The sequence below is a fragment of the Zalophus californianus genome, chromosome X (assembly GCF_009762305.2).
Source record: "Zalophus californianus isolate mZalCal1 chromosome X, mZalCal1.pri.v2, whole genome shotgun sequence".
Classification (NCBI taxonomy): domain Eukaryota; kingdom Metazoa; phylum Chordata; class Mammalia; order Carnivora; family Otariidae; genus Zalophus; species Zalophus californianus.
This window is the reverse complement of record NC_045612.1, coordinates 97,752,289-97,772,291: the sequence shown is the minus strand read 5'-3', so window position 1 is coordinate 97,772,291 and position 20,003 is coordinate 97,752,289. Positions and strand designations below refer to the sequence as shown.

The window sequence follows — 20,003 nt, the reverse complement described above, 5'->3', positions numbered from 1 at the left end:
GCTCAGTCGGCTAAGCAATCGACTCTTTTTTTTTTTTAAGATTTTTATTTATTTGTCAGAGAGAGAGAGAGCACAAGCAGGGGGAGCAGCAGAGGGAGAGGGAGAAGCAGGCTCCTCACTGAGCAAAGAGCCCGATGTGGGACTTGATCCCAGGACGCTGGGATCATGACCTGAGCTGAAGTCAGACGCTTAATGACTGAGCCACCCAGGCATCCTAAGCAACTGACTCTTGATTTTGGCTTAGGCCATGATCTCAGGGTTGTGGGATTGAGCCCCAAGTCGGGCTCCTCACTCAGCAGGGAGTCTGTCCCTCTCCCTCAGCTCCTCCCCTGCTCATGTGGTCTCTCTCTCAAATAAATAAATAAACAAGAAATCTTAAAAAAAGAGGGAAAGCCCATTTTATCTTGATTTGAAAATTGTCTTTTTCTGTCAACTAATCTCAGAAACATGGAAAAATATTGAATCAGTCAACCTAAATATGAAAACATGTGACCTTAGACAGACAGAGACAGACAAAACCAAGCAAACAAAAATACTGCATATGAAGGTGTATGACAGAAACCCTATGTTAATGACTGAATGCACTGAAACAGGATGGCTTAATTCTCTCCCTAATAACCAGATACTGACCTCGCATAAAGCTAATATTACTGTCCATTATTACAGGATTAGCATGTAGCAAAATATAGAGATGTAGTAACAATCTGTTGCTTATTTGTAGTAGTGAAACACACAACTAAATTTCTAGTTGTCTTAGGTAGAAGCTTGAGTTCTTATACAAGACTAATGTTTCAGTGAAAATGATGAGGTTTTAATGGTTAGCATATACTTTAGTAACAATAATCCTTAAATTTATTTTGATTGCAATTATGTGTTTCATGAATATAATTTAGAAGTGACTATAATCATATATGTTTACAATATAGAGCAACTGATTCCTAATATAGTGTAAGAAAATGAACTTGTACATGTAAGATTAAGTTTGTACAACTTTATGTAATGCACATATCATTTTTTTTAATAATTCACTCCAGTTGTTCTTTAATAATCTACATAGAGCACATGTGTCTCTAGCATAACTGTTCTGAGTTCCTTTTGAGGATATCACATTGACCAGCTCAGTGCTCTCCAGCCTGTGAATATCGGGATTACAATATTTTAAAAAGCAAATTTAATGACAAACAGGAGACTATTTAATCTTGTAGGGATACCTCCTGGCTCCCTTTCTGTGATGAGGTGAAGAGCTGAGAAGCTAAATAATTAATTTGGGACCTGGTAGTCCAAAAATACAATGTGAAATCTGGACTCCAAGCCATGTAAGTATGGGCTGTTTAGCTGACAGTTTTGTTCCCTGATTGCCATTTATGACCCCAAGATCCAAGACTCCAGGCCATCACAGAGTAGCCCATATCCCAGAACAAATGTCATCTCCAGTGATGACTCAATACAGTGGATCTCTGCTTTCTTAGCTTGTATGTGTGTTTAACTTAAAATTTTCAGTTGAGAGAGGATTTTCTGAACATCTCTACCAACACATTGTAGAAAAGACAATCCCTAAATATATTTTTGAAGATTTTATTTATTTATTTATTTATTTATTTATTTATTTATTTATTTATTTGAGAGAGAGGGAGAGAGAGAGCATGAGTGGAGAGATGGGCGGAGGGAGAGGGATAGAGAGAATCCAAGCAGACTCCCAGCTGAGCATGGACAGGGAGCTGGATGCAGGGCTTGATCTCACAACCCAGAGATCATGACCTGAGCCGAAATCAAGAGTTGGATGCTTAACTGACTGAGCTACCTAGGCGCCCCCCCTAAATATTTTTAAACAACTTTTATCTAATTGTTAATTAGTACAGTTGATTTTATTAACCTAAGTATAAGATTTGATAATTATCTCTTATGAACTCTTACTTTTGAGCAACAAACATAGTTACATCTCCAAGGAAAAGGTCTTTAGAAATTCTTACAATTATTAATGACATTTATTTGTGACCAAAGAAAGGGGTGGGGTGAACTCGAATAGTTGAATATCTTACCTTTGTCCAAAGAGTTGACAGAAGTACAAAAGAGAAAGGCAGTGACAAGGATCATTTATTGAATTATTAGTCATTTAAGGGGCGCCTGGGTGGCTCAGTCATTAAGCATCTGCCTTCGGCTTAGGTCATGATCCCATGGCCCTAGGATCAAGTCCCACATCAGGCTCCTTGCTCAGCAGGGAGCCTGCTTTTCCCTCTCCCACTCCCCCCGCTTGTGTTCCCTCTCTCGCTGTTTCTCTCTCTCTCTCTGTCAAATAAATACATAAAATTTTTAAAAAAAAATATTAGTCATTTAAATGTATGAGCAAAAATTGGACTGAAATAATTTAATATGTCGATCATAGCATGTTGGCCTAAAATGATCACTAAACATTAAACAATGAGAATATTTTTACATCTAAAACTAACACAATGTTATATGTCCATTGCATCTCAGGTAAAAAATTAAAAATTAAAAAATTTAAAGAATATTTTCATATAGCATTTACTTACACTATCAAGGCTTTAGATGGTACAGAATATTACATGGACATGGTTCAGTGCCCTCACCAAGGTGCTTTAGCTATTTATTCCACATTACAAAACCAAATATTGAGAATCCATGTTTAAGGTGGTTTCTTGTCATTTTAGTAAATTTAGTCTCTACCCTGAACATTCATGATAGAGTAGTCTGAAATCCTCTCTTATTATCCATGACCCTTGATAATATAGTAGCTCCCGAAAATAGGTAGCAATGATCAATTGTGATGTAGCCAACAATTACCTTGTATTTTTTCAATAGCAGCTGAAAGTGGTCTTTTACTTGCTGAAAAGTGATTGTATTCATTCAGTTCAACACAATTGCAAATTACAGCTAAGATTCATTTCTGCAAATTTGCAGTTCGGAAGTTCTTTCACTAGTATGAAATCTGTTATGACACTGGCACAAGAAAGCCTCGTCCAAACAATTGCAAACAACTTTTAGTCAGCTTTGCTAAGACTTTAAATTTTTTTTTCCCATAAACTTCTGTTCAATGTCAAAACAAAATGTTTACTGCGTGCACAATAAGGTTCTTATGTTAGGCCTATATTTAAATAAGATAGAAATTGTTTTTTATATTTAACATTCTGCTACTCTCTGAAATTATACATTATCCAGAAAGATGTATACTATCAGTTGCTATCTTTAAAATACAAATGAAGTTCAAAATTTGATTTCTAATATTGTATGTGATGAGAAGCACTGCCTGTCACATGTATTTTCAGAGTGTGATGCTGAGCAAACATAGTGCTATTTAAATTTGCATTTTTCATTTAAAACTTGGGCATTATATTCATGCTAGCCACCACATTGCAATGGTAAAATTACATATCTTTAACTTTGCTGTTTCCTATCTTACTGTTATTGTGTTGCAAAGGAATACATTTAGAAGTCAAATATGACTTCCGCCTCCAATTATATCATTCTCTGGTTGCGTGACCTTGACTTCACTGAATGTCAGGTTTCTTACATGTAAAATATTGATAGTGTTTAATCTTTCAGGGAGCTCATGGTCATTAAATGGGAATCTATGGAAAGTGCTCATCTAGTAGGTGCTCAAATAATGTATAGCACACTTAATATACTAACTCCCATTTTTAAAAAATTCCTAATACGATATGGATTTACAGATGGCTTTGCAGCTTCTTTAATTCCCCCTCTGTCCTAGTTTGTCTCAATGAAAATGACAGAAACTCAGCTGAAGCCGAATTTGGATCTTACTGGCTTGTTCCCATCACCAGTGTGGACTGGGGCATAGTTGTAGAGACGTGAAAACCAATCGGATTCCACTGGTCTTCAAAACAAATATTGGTTGCTATAAAGTATTTTTCTTGCTTTTTTAGATGAAAGAGATGTTTTGCAAAAGGTGGGCCTTGGGCCATTGTGGAGGGAATGAATTGGGTTTGCTTCCATCCTCTCATGCTCCTTTGGGCTCTCCTCTTTGCTTTTACCAGCTCTGCTTTCCCATGCCACCTGCGCTCTGATGTTTCATGACAGCTTTGCCATCTGCGTGGCTTTACCCTTCAGGGCTTGTGAGCACTAAACTTCTTCTTCCTGCCCCTGTCCCCAAAATCAAAATAAGTATTCTAGGGGCGCCTGGGTGGCTCAGTTGGTTAAGCGTCTGCCTTCGGCTCAGGTCATGGTCCAAGGGTCCTGGGATCGAGCCCCCCATGGGGCTCCCTGCTCACTGAGGAGTCTGCTTCTCCTTCTCCCTCTGCCTCTCCCCAGCTTGTGTTCTCTCTCTCTCTGGCAAATAAATAAATAAAATCTTTTAAAAAATAAGTATTCTTGGGGTGCCTGGGTGGCTCAGTCGTTAAGCATCTGCCTTCAGCTCAGGTCATGGTCCCAGGGTCCTGGCATCAAGCCCCGTATCAGGCTCCCTGCTCGGCGGGAAGCCTGCTTCTCCCTCTCCCACTCCCCCTGCTTGTTTTCCCTCTCTCTGTCAAATTAAAACAAAAATCTTTAAAAAAAAAAAAGTATTCTAGTCTAAAGTGCCACTCAGATAATCGGTTACAGAAAAATTCATTCATATTACTAGATCAATGAGTGATGGCATATACTGTATTTTCTGCCTTGACATTAGATAATGTGTCCTCTGACTGCCAGGCCAGCATTGGCCTCCAGGCCAACATCTGGCATACAGCAGCAGGTATCTGGTCAGTATTGCATAGAAGAATCAATACATTTCAAAAATAAGATTGTTTCTAAAATATTTCAGAAATTACTTGGTAGTGAAATAATAGGAGTGCAGTTAAAATATGAGAACAACGATTTATAAACTTGGAGAAAAATGTAAATTTGGTAACTGCATCTACTCCATTAAGGTGAAGGAAGACACTCTTACATCTCCAGTGTTTGCCATGAGACCCACATTTAATTGGCACAACACTCATTTTTAATTCTTGACTATGTGTCAGAGACATAGTTCTTCCTGGGAGTGCAAGGCAGGCTGTAGATGCTCTATTGAATATAAATTCAGGTTGCTCTTTATATTTGCATTTTGAACTGCTAAGATATGTGTGTGTGTGTGTGTGTGTGTGTGTGTGTGTGTGTATAGCATTGTTACTGAAAGGAAATTTTTCTCTTATTCTGTGTGTGTGTGTGAGAGAGAGAGAGTGAGTTTGTATGTGTGTGTGTCCTACTTTACCAAAGAATTTGTGTATTTTGTGAGGAGTTATTTACAGCAGAAGGAAAATATGGTTTGGCAGTTCATTGGCTTTGCTCATGTAAGACTTTAGCTTAAGCGGGGCACTTGGGTCACTCAGTCGGTTAAACTGCTGCCTTTGGCTCAGGTCCCGGGATCGAGCCCCACATCGGGCTCCCTGCTCAGCAGGAGTCTGCTTCTCCCTCTGACCCTCCTCCGTCTTGTGCTCTCTCTCTCTCACTCTCTCTCTCTCAAATAAATGAATAAAATCTTTTTAAAAAATGACTTTTGCTTAAGAATCTCAGGTACATGGATTTATTATAAATAATTCATACATTTTTATGATAATTTTTTAATTCTAATCACCCTTCAAAGATGCTTTCCTAATATGTGAGGAATTAAGCATAACCAGTTGAGATTAGTAGGGTTAGAAGATCATTCAGAAATGATGAAACTAAAGGCGTCTGGGTGGCTCAGTCGATAAAGCATCCAACTCTTGATTTCAGTTCAGGTCATGATCTCAGGGTCTTGAGATCAAGCTGTGCATCAGGCTCTGTGCTGGGCATGGAGCCTGCTTAAGATTCTTTCTGTCTCTCTCTTCCTCGGCCCTGACCCCCCTTAAAAAAAAAAAAAAAAGAGAAACACTGAAACCAAAACTTCTTTTTTTTTTGGCATTTTTTTCTTAACATGGAACTTCAAGAAATTTTACAAATACTTGTGAACGTTTGCCTCTTATCATTCAGCATTTCTATAAAAAACAATCTTTCCCATTTTATTGCTCAGATGGAGCCTAAGGATGCTTTTTGAATACTAAAATTCCTTTTTCATGCAGAAATCACTCATAGAAATAAGTTTAAAGTAAAATTAACAAAATGAGGGCACATGGGTAGCTCAGTCATTAGGCGACTACCTTTGGCTCAGGTCGTGATCCCAGGTTCCTGGGATCAAGCCCCGCATCAGGCTCCCTGCTCCGCGGGGATCCTGCTTCTCCCTCTCCTGCTTCCCCTGCTTGTGCTCTCTCTCTCACTTTCTCTTTCTGTCAAATAAATAAAATCTTTAAAAAAAGACCAAAATAAATGAAGGCTTTACATGGAGTCTTAAGAAACCACTTTCACAGTGTGGTGAATCCGAACAAATGAGCAAACAGTTGCATTTGGTATCAGTGAAACATACATGAATTTGAGGATCTGAGAGATGTAAATGAATAGAAGTGATAGGTAAATGAGAGATAGATTTATAATGGAGACTTTAATATGCTTTATTAATTATCCTGCATTAATTATCTCATATATGATATTGCCTACTGCTGGAAAGATCTCCATAATTGGATGTGAACTTCACTTACACATCCTGCTTTACATTATACTCAATTTGGGGTGACAGTTCTCAGATCCTGTTGTTATCCTGCTTAGCAGTGGTGAGTATAATATCTGAAATACCAAGTGTGCTTTTTAAACAGTTTTCTTATGGTATAATTGTCATACAATAAGCTGTGCATATTTAAAGTATACAATTTGAGAAGTTTTAGCACATGCATACAACCATGAATCCATTGTCACAAATCAGATAACGAATATATGTCACCCCAAAAAGTTTCCTTGTGTCTATTTTTAATCCTTTGTCCTCCCCTCCCCTCATGCCACAAACCACCCTTGCCTCAGACAATCATTTATCTGGGTATTTTTTGTCACTTTATGTGCATTTGATAGCACTGTATATACCCTTTTGAGGGGTTGTTTTCTTTTATGCAAAAAAACTATTTTAAGATCTACCGATTTACTGCATATATCCATAGTTTATTCCTTGTATTGTAGTAGTAGTCCATGGAATGGATATACCACAATTTGTTCATCTATTTACCTGTTGATGGGTATTTGGGATTTTCCATTTTTTGGTAATTACAAATAAGGTGGATATGAACATTCATATATAAATGTTTGCATGGGCATATACTTTCATTTATCTTGGGTAAATCACTTATATGTGGGATGACTGGATAATACGGTAGGAATTTATAATGTTTTAAAGAAATACATGCCAACAGTTTCTCAAAGAGAGTGTTCTTTTTTCCATTCCCACCTGCACTGCATAAAAGTTCCAGTTTCTCTCTATCCTTGACTGTACTTAGTAACTGAGTTCGCCATTTCAATTTATCCATTTTAACCTGTGTGTAGTACAGTTACAGGGTGGTTTTAATCTACATTTCTGTAATGAATAATAATGCTGAGCATCTTTTCTGTGCTTCTTTGTCATCCATGTGTCTTCTTCTGAAATGCTTTTTCAAATCTTTTGCCCGTCCCTCCCCCTACATTCGGTTGTTTGTTTTCTTATTACTGAATTTTTAATGTGTTTTTAAAATTTATTCTGCTTATGTTTTTTATCAGATACATGCTTTAAAATTTTTTTTCTCCCAGTCTGTGGTTTTCATTTTAATTTTCTTAATAGTGTCTATTGAGTAGCAGAAGTTTTTTTCCAGCGTTATTGACAAATAAAAACTGTGTATATTTAAGATGCACAGTGTGACGATTTGATATATGTATACATTGTGAAAGATTATAAAGATTTTTGATTTTGATGAAATGCAATGTATCACTTTTTTCTTACATGAATCAGGAAGAAACATGCGGTTTTAATGGCAACCTAGATTATTACTGCTTTAACATATTGCCCCAGTAATGAAAGCATAGGTTCTTCATAAGCTAAAACATAATCAGCCATCCTCTACAACAGAAATCTGAATCCTGTAGATTTTATTAATCCTTTCCTGTTGTCTATAGTGTCTTCTGTTATACACATTTCAAGAATGTGTTTTAGAAAGAACAAACAGTATAATACCACAAACAAATGGAGCCTAAAGGACTACAGTTGGGGGCTAGACTACTATATATTTTATCATAAAAATTAAGGGCTTAAAAGGAATAGAAGACAAGAGCCATATTATACACAAAATAAAAGTAGATGTGGCCAGAACACTGGGTTTCTTTAATTAGCCACCAGATTTTGTTTTTCCACTTTGCCTTTTGGTCCCCTAAAAAGGGAAAATAAAACAAAAGAAAATGAGTTAGAAATGTGGTTAAAATGAGGTAGGAGAAAGAGAAGAAGGAAGAGGGTTAACAGAGATATCCTTTGGCTTCCATCTTTAGTCTCGCTCCTAATATTTTAGGGTAGTGTATTAGAGAAACAAGACAATTAAAATTCATTCAATCACATGTAGTATAATGTACACAGAGCAGATATTTAGGAAAACACTTCTTGACAGAATTAATGTACCTCCAAGAAATTCGCAAGGTGGTAAAAGCCCAGCCACACAGAAATTTTCCTTAACCACAGTATTCCTCATTAGCGATAGGGAGTGGTGAAGCATGAAGCCAGTGGAGGGAGGACGATGGGTGTGGGGGGACCAAGTGCAAAAGGGCAAAGACCTTGCCAGGTTTAACTGTTGCCATGGAAACTTGCTTCAGGAAGTTTTCTAAGGGGTGAAATGGTTTAGATAATCAGTGAGCAGTATCTGAAATTGCTTTAGGTCACAATAAATGTTTTGTAAGTATATGCAGGTCAAAATAATTGTTTTGTAAGTATATCAGTTATTTTGCTATTTTTCCAGTCAAAAGCCCTTTTATTCTGGGATATATTTGGTGATATTTAGACATAATGTACCATTTTCCACATTCCATGTCAGGTAAATGTATATGCCTTTGTCACTTACTATGTGACCTGGAGTGTGTTACCCGACCTTCTGTACAGCCCAGGTTGCTCAGCTTTAAAATGAGTCTAATGAGGAAATAACTTTTATGTTTATTAAAGGGGTTCAGTAGATAATGAATAGGAGGCATTCAGCATATGCCTAACAGAGTAAACATTCATTAAATGGTTTTACATTATTTTCAAAAGATTAACTATTGATATAAAATTGCATTGCTCAGGCTTTAGCTTGAGTCTGATATCAACATTTTACAAGATAGTATAAAATTAGAGAAAAACAATGCCTAATGGAAAACGTTTGTTTTTACTGTTAGAAATGCATTTTGAAAAAATCAAACACATAGACTGTTTAGCAGAGAAAAAAATCCATTTGTCAAAATAAAAGCTTGAGCTATTGAAAATATAATAGCTGTAATTGCAGTTCCTATTAGATTTTTTTAGTAACACTCATTTCAGACAAATTGAAAGCCTCCATTAAGTCAGTGATGCTGTATCTTAGAGAGTTGCTTTGTACACCACTATTATTTCTGTTATACCTAGAGTTTTTCCAAAAACAGTCTTAATAGTTTTCCTATCACTCTGATAAACTGAAGCACCAACAAACAACCTTTTATTTACTTTTGTTCCCCTTTGGATTGGTTGGCCTTAGCCCGAACAGAAGGAAGCAAAGTAATCACATGTACATAGTGTGGAAAAATATTATCAACTTTTGAAATACATATTTTCATAATCATTATTTACTGCATTTGGTTCGAAGGTTCATTGCCAATAGTCAGTCGCTGAGTCTAATGTTACTCTTTGTAATAAGCTTATAAGAATTTGACTGCTTGTCTCTTCTACCATAGCTAATTCATAACCAAAAATAAAGATGCATTTAAAAAAATCTAATTGTTTAGAAATAAAATAAAATTAAATTGCCAAGAAAAAGGTTTTTTTTGCTGGGAAAAAAATGAGTCTACATTTGTGGCATAATTCTAAGATACATTGTTTTATTTATTTATTTTTTAAACATTTTTTTTTTTAAGATTTTATTTATTTATTTGACACAGAGAGAGAGAGAGAGAGGGAGAGAGAGCACAAGCAGGGGGAGTGGCAGGCAGAGGGAGAGGGAGAAGCAGGCTCCCCGCTGAGCAGGGAGCCCGATGTGGGGCTTGATCCCAGGACCCTGGGATCATGACCTGAGCCTAAGGCAGTCACTTAACCAACTGAGCCACCCAGGCACCCTAAGATACATTGTTTTAAAGTATTCTTTCAATTAAAGCATAAACTACTAAATAGACCTATATAATTCCATCATTCACTTCATTTATTTCTAATTTTTGAGATAAATACTTAATTTCTCATGCTGGTGTATAGTATATGGTCTTGTTATACTCATGTAGGGCTTTTGAATTGTTTTATAAATGATTGTTCAATTTCTTTTTGTTAAGGGACAATAAAACTGTAATAATGTTTACATGGATATGTTTGAGGAAGAAAAAATATGCTGCATATACAAACAGGCTGAAATGAGAAATAACGGAGAATGTGTGCTTTTAATTCTTGAGAGTATTTCATAGTATTTGAAATATTAATTAGGTTTCCTTATTATTCAGTGCAAATGTATTATTTAACATATGTAGGTTTATCCAAATAATGGTTTTATCTAACTGAATTGTTTTTCTTAAAAGTTCCCTTTTCAAATTGTTCACTACTAGTGTATAGAAACGTAACTACTTTTGTTTGTTGATTTTGTATCCTGCATATTTACTGGATGCATTTATTAGGTCTAACATTTTTGTGTGTGTGCAGTCATTAAGGTTTTCTCTATATGAGATTGTGTCATCTGCAAACATAATTTTACTTCTTCCTTTCCAATTTGGATACCTTTACTACTTTTTCTTGCATAATTGCTCTGGCTAAAAATTCTAGTATTATGTTGAATAGAAGTGGCTAAACCAGACATCCTTCTCTTGTTTCTGATCTTAGAGGAAAGATTTTAGTCTTTTGCCATTCAGTATAATACTAGCTGTGGTTTTCATATGTGGCTATTTGAGGAAGTCCTATCCCTAATTTATTTCTATCATGGAAGGATGTTGAATTTTGCCAAATACTTTTTATCCATCAATCGAGATGATTGTAGGGTTTTTTTTTCCATTCTGTTAATGTGGTATATTACACTGATTGATTTGTGTATATTGAACCACCCTTCATTCATTCATCTACTCATTTATTCTTGGAATGAATCCCACTTGACCCTGGTATATAATCTTTTTAATATGCTGCTGAATTTGATTTGCTAATATTTTGTTGAAAAGTTTTATATCAATGTTCATCAGGAATATTGGATTTTAGTTTCTTTTCTTGTCCTATCTTTGTCTGCTTTAGTATCAGGGCATTGCTGGCCTCCTAGAATGAGTTAGGATGTTTTCCCTCCTCTTCAATTTTTAAGTGTTTGAGAAAAAAAATATTAACTCTTTAAATACTTGATAGAATTCAACAGTGAAGACATCTTATCCTGGCTTTTTCTTGGTAGGAAGCGTTTTGATTACTGATTCAATGTCCTTACTAGTTTTATATCTATTCAGCTTTTCTTTATGAACAGTTTTAGTAGATTGCGTATTTCTAGGAAATTGGCCATTTCATCTAAGTTACCCAATTTGGGGGGCATGTAATTGTTCATAGTATTCTTTTATAATGCTTTTTATTCTGGTGAAAACAATGTAATATCCCCACTTTATTTCTGTTGTTATTAATTTGACTCTTCATTCCTTTTTTCTTAATTACTTTAAAGGTCTGTCAATTATGTTCACCTTTTCAAAGAACCAATATTTTTGTTTATTTTCTCTATTGTTTTTCTCTTCTCTGTTTTATTTACCTCCACTTTGATCTTTATTATTTCCTTCCTTCTGCTAGTTTTGGGTTTAGTTTGCTCTTCTTTTTCTAGTTCCATAACAATGTGCAGTTAGGTTGTTGGTTTTATTATTTATTTATTTAAAGTTTTTTGTGGGGCTTGAACTCACAACCCTGAGATCAAGACCTGAACTGAAATCAAGAGTCAGACACTTAACCCACTGAGCCAACAGGTGCCACAGGTTGTTGATTTTAGATTATTCTTTTTAATGTATGTTTTTGCTACTATGAATTGCCCTCTTAGTGCTGCACTCACTGCATCACATCAGTTTTGTATACTGTGTTTTCCTTTTCAAACATCTGATATTTTCTAATTTCCATTGTGATTTCTTCTTTGAAATATTGGCTGTTTGTTGTTTAGTCTCCAAATTTGTGGATTTCCACCTTTTTTTCCTATTATTGATTTGTGCTTTCATTCCATTATGATGAGAAAAGATGCCTTGTATAATTTAAATCTTTTTAAATTTATTAAGATATGCTTTATGGCCTCACATGTGATCTGTCCTGGACTGTGTTCCATGTTGATTTAAGAAGAAAGTGTGTTCTGCTGTTGTTGGGTAGAATGTTCTATATAATCCAATTAGGTCTAGTGGTTTTACAGTGGTGTTCACATTCTCTGTTTATTTATTAGTCTTCTGTCTAGTTGTTCTGTCCATTAATGAAAATGAGGTATTGAAGGTTCCAACTCTTATTGTAGACTTGTTTATTTCTCCTTCCAGTTCTGTCAATTTTAGTTTCAACTATTGTTGGCCTCTGTTTTTAGGTGTGTATATATCTATAATTTTTATATAATCTTGCTGAATTGAATTTTGTATTTGATATTTGTATATATTGCAAAGTAATCATCATGTAAGTCTAGTTAACGTCTGTCACTATACATAGTTACAAAATTCTTTTTTCTTGTGATGAAAACTTAATATCTCTCTTAGCAATTTTTAAATATGTAATACAGTATTATCAACTATAATTGCCATGCTGTACATTACACCCTCCACCTCTGGCAACCACCAGTCTATTCTCTGTATCTATCAGCTTAAGAGTTTTTGATTTTGTTTTAGTGAATTGAACTTTATCAATGTATAGTGTCCTTATCTGTCTCATATATATATATATGTATATACACAAATTGGCAAAAGATCTAAAGAGACACCTCACCAAAGAAAATATTCTGATAGCAAATAAGTGTATAGAGAGATGTTCAACATCATATCTCTAGGGAACTGCTAATTAAAACAAGATACCACTACCTGCCAATTAGGATGGCTAAATTTAAAAGTCCTGACAACACCAAGTGCTGACAAAGATGTGGAACAATAGGAACTTCCATTCATTGATGTTTGGAATGCAAAATGATAGAATGCCACAGCCATTTTGAAAGACAGTTTGGCAGTATCTGACAAAACTAAACATACTCATAACATGATATAGTAATAATACATCTTCATATCAGTTTTGTATTCGGGTAACCGAATGAGTTGAAAATTTATGTCCATCCAAAAATCTGCTCATGAATGTTTATAACAGCTTTATTCATAGGTGCCAAAATGTGGAGGTAATTATGATGTCCTGTAATAGGTGAATGGATAAACGGTGGTAAATCCATACAATGGAATATTTTTCAGTGATTAAAAACAAATGGGCCTGCAGTGCCTGAGTGGTGCAGTTTGTTAAGTGTCCAACTCTTGATTTCAGCTCAGGTCTCACGGTCATGGGATCAAGCCCCGCTTTGGGCTCTAACTCTCAGCACAGAGTCTGCTTGAGATTCTCTCTCCCTCTCCCTATGCCCCTCACCTCTCTCTCTCTGAAATAAATAAATAAATCTTTTTAAAAAATGGCCTATCAAGCCACAAAAAACATGAAGGAAGTTTAAATGTATATTGCTAAGTGAAAGAAGTCAATCTAAAAAGACCACATGCTGTATGATTCCAACTATATGACATTCTGGAAGAGGTAAAAGGTCAGTGATAGCCAGTTAGTTCTTTAGAGGTTGGATGGAAGGGATGAATGAATGGGGCACAGAAGATTTTTAGGGCAATGAAACTATTCCGCATGATAGAGTAATGGTAGATACATGGAATTACATATTTGCCAAAGACATAGAATGTACAACAGAAAAAGTTAGCTAAAATGTAAGCGATGGAATTTAGTTAGTAATGGTGTATCATTATTGGCTTATCAATTATAAGTAATTTATTACAATAATGCATGATGCTTGTAATACCTGAAACAAGAGGGGATATGTAGGAACTCTGTACTTTACATCATTTTTTTGTAAACCTAAAACTGTTCAAAAAATTAAATTTATTAATTAAGTAAAAAATAGTATGAACTTTGAAGCAGAATGCATGTTTTCATATTTCAGCTGTATTTTTATGAGCTGATTGACCTTGGGCTAGTTACTGAACTTTCTTCTGTCAGTTTCTCTTCTTTAAAATGGAAATAATACATCATACTCGATGGTGAAAAACTGAGAGCTTTTACGCTAAGGTCAGGAACAACACATGAATATCTACTCTCACTACTTTTATTCAATATAGTACTAAAAGTCCTAGCCACAGCAATCAGACAACGTAAAGAAATAAAAGGCATCCAAATTGGTAAAAAAGTAAAACTCTCACTCTTTGCAGATGACGTGATACTCTATATAGAAAACCCTAAATCCTCCACCAAAATACTACTAGAACTGATAAATGAAATCAGTCAAGTCACAAGATACAAAATCAACATAGAGAAATATGTTGCATTTCTATATACTAATAATGAAACAGCAGAAAGAGAAATTAAGAAAACAACCTAATTTACAGTTGCACCAAAAACAATAATGACATATCCAATAAAGGGTTAGTATCCAAAATATATAAAGAACTAATAATAGTCAATATCCCAAAAATAAATAACCCAATTGAAAAATGGGCAGAAGACATGAACAGATGTTTCTCCAAAGAAGACATTCAGTTGGTCAACAGACACATGAAAAGATACTCACCCTCACTCATCATCAGGGAAATGCAAATCAAAACTACAATCAGTATCCCTCATACCTGTCAGAATGCTTAAAATCTAAATGCAAGAAACAACAAGTGTTGGCAAGGATGTGGAGAAAAAGGAACCCTCATGCACTATTGGTGGGGATGCAAACTGTTGCAGCCACTGTGGAAAACAGCATGGAGGTTCCTCAAAAAGTTAAATGTAATATAATATATTAATATATGTAAATCACCTAGAACAATTTCTATCATATAGTAAGTCCTACATAAGCATAAACTACAATCCTTTAATCTTCAAAACAGCTAGCACCATTTTACAGATGAGGTAAATCACATTTTCGAGGCTAAATTAGTAGTGGCAGAACAAGTGTGTGAATTCAGGTTCTATCCAAAGCCTGTGTTCTTTGCACTATGTATCCTGTCTTTTTATAATGTGTTTGTAAACTATGTAAAATAAGAAAGCCATGTTTTTTTATTTTTTCTTTAAATTTAAATAAATTTTTCAAGTTTCTTTAAATTTTCTTTAAATTTAAATTTCTTTAAATTTTTAAATTTCTTTAAATTGATTTTTTCTTTAAATCATACATTACATCATTAGTTTTTGATGTAGTGTTCCATGATTCATTGTTTGTGCATAACACCCAGTGCTCCATGCAGAACGTGCCCTCTTTAATACCCATCACCAGGCTAACACATCCCCCCACCCCCCTCCCCTCTAGAACCCTGTTTGTTTTTCAGAGTCCATCGTCTCTCATGGTTCGTCTCCCCCTCCGATTTTCCCCCTTCATTCTTCCCCTCCTGCTATCTTCTTCTTTTTTTTCTTAACATATATTGCATTATTTGTTTCAGAGGTGCAGATCTGTGATTCAACAGTCTTGCACAATTCACAGCGCTCACCATAGCACATACCCTCCCCAATGTCTATCACCCAGCCACCCCATCCCTCCCACCCCACCCCCACTCCAGCAACCCTCAGTTTGTTTCCTGAGATTAAGAATTCCTCATATCAGTGAGGTCCTATGATAACATGTCTTTCTCTGATTGACTTATTTTACTCCGCATAACACCCTCCAGTTCCATCCACGTCGTTGCAAATGGAAAGATCTCATTCCTTTTGATGGCTGCATAATATTCCATTGTATATATATATATATATACCACCTCTTCTTTATCCATTCATCTGTCGATGGACATCTTGGCTCAGAAAGCCATGTTTATAATAGGATATGAAATTTAACCTGAAACTTAAGTGACTTTATATTTTAAAATAAAAAGATTAAAAATGATAAGATAGGAGTGACATCAGCAAGATGGCAATATAGGAGATCCAAAACCTGTATCCCCATTCAGCAACAGTAACTTGAAAGCCATCCACAGCAAAAGTGCCTTTGTGGGAACTGTGGGATCCAGGTGGGAAATTATGAAACCCCGGTGGAATCCAAGACTGAGGGGGGCCATTTTGAAAAGGCGGGCTTGTGTTCATGTGGTGGACTTGCCAACCAAGGTCCTGGCTACAGATCAAGAAATAGCCCTGTCCCCCCTGTGGACTCAGTTATAGCCTCAATGGGCTTGAGTGCTGCCACCAGCACTTTATGAGAAGGAGCTAGCAGGACTCATTGCCGTCCATGCCCTGTGTAACAAGCGCATGGAATTTAGTCCCATCTGTGGACCCTGAAGTGGCTCATGGCCCAGCTTCAACCCTTCTCAACCATGATTCCTGCCCACCTAGCAACTTGGAGAAGACACAAGTGTCTGTGCACCTGAGGCAGACCCTCCAATTTGGTCCAACTGCAGATCCTCTTTAAGCCATGGTCTGGGAACAATCGTCTTGGGAGACGCACTTGTCTGTGCCCCAGTAGTAGGCCCATTGACCATGATCTGTTCTTACATCTGGGAGCAGCCCCATAATCCAGTTTCAGCCCCTCACAGGTACAGTCTGGAAGCACTCCTGCCTGCCCAGGGACCCAGAGGGACACAACGCCCATCCATGTTCTATGGTCAAGCCTGCCCACCTCAGTCTGACTGCAGATGCTGAAGCAGTCTGACCTGGTTCCAGCCCCTCTCAGCCATAGTCTGGGGCCAGTCCTGTCCACTCAGAGGTTGGTGAAGTGTTGGGAGCATTCCCAGAGACCCAGGGAGCCAGAGTAATACCACAGACACTTGGTAATATCCAGTGTCACCAGCTGCTACCAATGTCACCTCCATTTCATATTTGGGCAAACCAAGGCACATAGCTGGTGACGGACATCCCCAGTTGTGAACCCACGTATCACACTGCTGGTTTTAATGAAAACCCAATTATCTGTTATACTTAAATATTAATGAATTCTCTGTGAATTTGTTCTGTACCACCATCAGGTCTAAATGTGATGGTAAGGCCTAGAATTTATGTTTGTCTTTGTTTATTAGTTTCAAGCTAAAGTATCTTTAGTACCTAAGACTGACCTTTCATTTTAGAAAACCAATCCCTAGTTAATCTGGCATCTTGTACTTATGTGTTTTAGGTGCAATTTCATTTTCTGTTAAACGCAGACGAGAGGATGACTCTCAGGAAGACTCAGATCAAGATCAATGTCGAGTACCCTCCTTTCAAAAATCATTATCAGAACTATTCCACAAGTTTGATGAAGAAGAGTCAGGTAAATTTATGATTAAGGAAAGTTTCATGATCACTTTTCAATCATTCACTTTTAAATGAATAAATATTTTACATTCATAAGGTATATGCAAATGTGTGTTGCACATATCTGTAAGAATTTTATTGTATTATTTCAGGATTAACTTTATGTAGTTTACTTTCTGGATTTGTACAGCTTTTAACATTAATAGATTACAGTACTTCAGCTTGAAGGCTGTCTACTCTTTCATAAGTGAAAAACTTTATATATACTTGTTATTAAACAAAAAATTACAGTAAATTTCTGATAAAATGTTAATGAGTATATAATTTTAACAAGGTAATATGCTTTTCTTCAGTATAGGAGATGATAGCAATCTTCCTCATATGCAGAAGAAAGTCAGTGCTATTTTTTTCCTTCCTATATTATAAAGCTTTATTTGAATGTTGTTAAACATATCTTTTTAGTAGAAATTCTAAGGAAATTGAGATAATGGAGAGTTGGAAGGCATAGGGCAGACTTCCTGGAAAATGGGTAACTGAGTTCTCTTATGGGTGAGTAGCAGGGACATAAGAGGGCATTAGAGAAGAGTGGGTCAACAGAAGCAAAGCTGTGGAGACAATGAGGTATATCCAAGAAGAAATCTTTATTGAATGACTTTGTGTTTAGTCAGGATTCTTCAGTAAAACAGACACTACCATAATATTAATGTAATGTAAATAGATATATATAGAGAGAGAGAAAGAAAGAAAGAGAGATGTTGAAAAATTTTTTTAAAGATTTTATTTGTTTATTCGATAGAGTGTATAAGAGCATAAGCAGGTGAAGGGCAGGTAGAGGGAGAGGGAGAAGCAGGCTCCCTGTTGAGCAGAGAGCCCCACATGGGCCTGATCCCAGGATCCTGGGATCATGACCTGAGCGAAAGGCAGGAGCTTAACCAACTGAGCCACCCAGGCACCCCAAGATGTTGAAATTGTTAAAAAATGGCTGACATGATTGTGGGGACTGGCAAGTCCAAAATCTGTATGCCAAGCAAGCAGGGCAGAGAATGTGGTAAGAGTTGCTGTTGCAATCTTGGGCCCAAATTCCAGAAGCAGGCCAGGCAGGCTGCAAGCTCAGGCAGGGTTTCTCTTTCAGTCTTGAGTAAGAATTGCTTCTTCTTCGGGTAACGTCAGTATTTTCTCTTAGGGCCTCCAACTGATTGGAGGAGGTATACCCACATTATGCAGGGCAATCTGCTTTACTCAAACTCCACTGGGGGGGGAAAAAAAAAACACCTTCACAGCAAGGTCTGAGACTGGTGTTTAAGCAAACAACTAGACATCATAGTCCAGCCAAGTTGACACATAAAATTAACCATCACGGAATACATGGATTAAGAGTGATTATTTAGGCACTATTCAAAATGGTTTGGAAATGGAAGAGCAGTTGGGGCCAGCTGGGCAGGCCACTGGCACAGCAAACTGGCTTTGAAGTGAAGAGAACAATGTATTTTATGGTGGCGATGGGGATAGAGACATACCATTAAAGATAGAAAACATTTCAGAGACTAGCATTAGATGACTCGCGCTCTCTCTCTGTCTTTTTTTTTTTTAAGATTTTATTTATTTATTTGACAGAGAGAGACACAGAGACAGGGAACACAAGCAGGGGGAGTGAGAGAGGGAGAAGCAGGCTCCCGGCAGAACACGGAGCCCAATGCAGGGCTCGATCCCGGGACCCTGAGATCATGACCTGAGCCAAAGGCAGATGCTTAACCAACTGAGCCACCCAGATGCCCCCCTCCCCTTTTTTAAGATTTTGTTTATTTATTTGAGAGAGAGAGAGAGCACAAGTGGGGAAGGAAGGGGCAGAGGGAGAGGGAGAAACAGACTCCCTGCTGAGCAGGGAGCCCTGTGCAGGGCTCGATCCCAGGACCCTGAGATCATGACCTGAGCCAAAGGCAGATGCTTAACCTGCTGAGCCACCCAGATGCCCCTAGATGACTTTCTTAAGAGAGGATTGATTCTAAAAATGAACAAGGTTTGTTTGTATCTTGGTGAATAGAAAAATATTAAGATATTAATTTAGAAGTGTTGGGACTTTGTTAAAATAACATTTGTTAAGTAGACCCCTGGGGTGTCAGATGGTGTGTCATGGTTCAACAAAAGGCCACAAGGGTAAGTGAAAGAGTTTATTACTTATAGGTCCTTGAGGATTCATACTTCACTCCTCAAGGGGCCACATGGGGAGGTCAAGACAGGGTGCAAAGAGAGAAGAGGAACCTGTGCACATGCCTTAATTAGGGTTCTCAGAATGCTTTTGGTTCCTGGGCTGAGGCCAGATTGGTTAATTCAAACCAAAAAGAGTAGAATTTTGGTAAGCATCAGGGGGGTCTCATTTAAGGGCCACACAATGGGAAGGCCCTGGGAGACAGAGGAGAGTGCTTATCACAAGAATGGTTAGGGAGTCATATCAGAAATTCACATTTAGTTGTGACTGTGTAGGTTGTTATCTAGTGTGTGTACTCTCCAGAGGGCTACTGTCAGTTCAAGGCCCATGCAGCCCACTTGGCCACACAAAATGGATGCGGAGACAGCAGTATTATGGAGTAGTTTAGTT

At 36.9% G+C, this 20,003-nt stretch overlaps 1 protein-coding gene across 1 annotated transcript in view; it reads left to right on the top strand.

Moving 5' to 3' along the window:
- Positions 1–20,003, top strand: part of CFAP47 (cilia and flagella associated protein 47) — a 525,897-nt gene that overhangs the window by 353,395 nt on the left and 152,499 nt on the right. Inside the window, exon 50 of the mRNA XM_027608633.2 lies at positions 17,289–17,423. Coding sequence (XP_027464434.2) covers positions 17,289–17,423 — 135 coding nt within the window. The remainder of the gene's footprint in view (positions 1–17,288; positions 17,424–20,003) is intronic.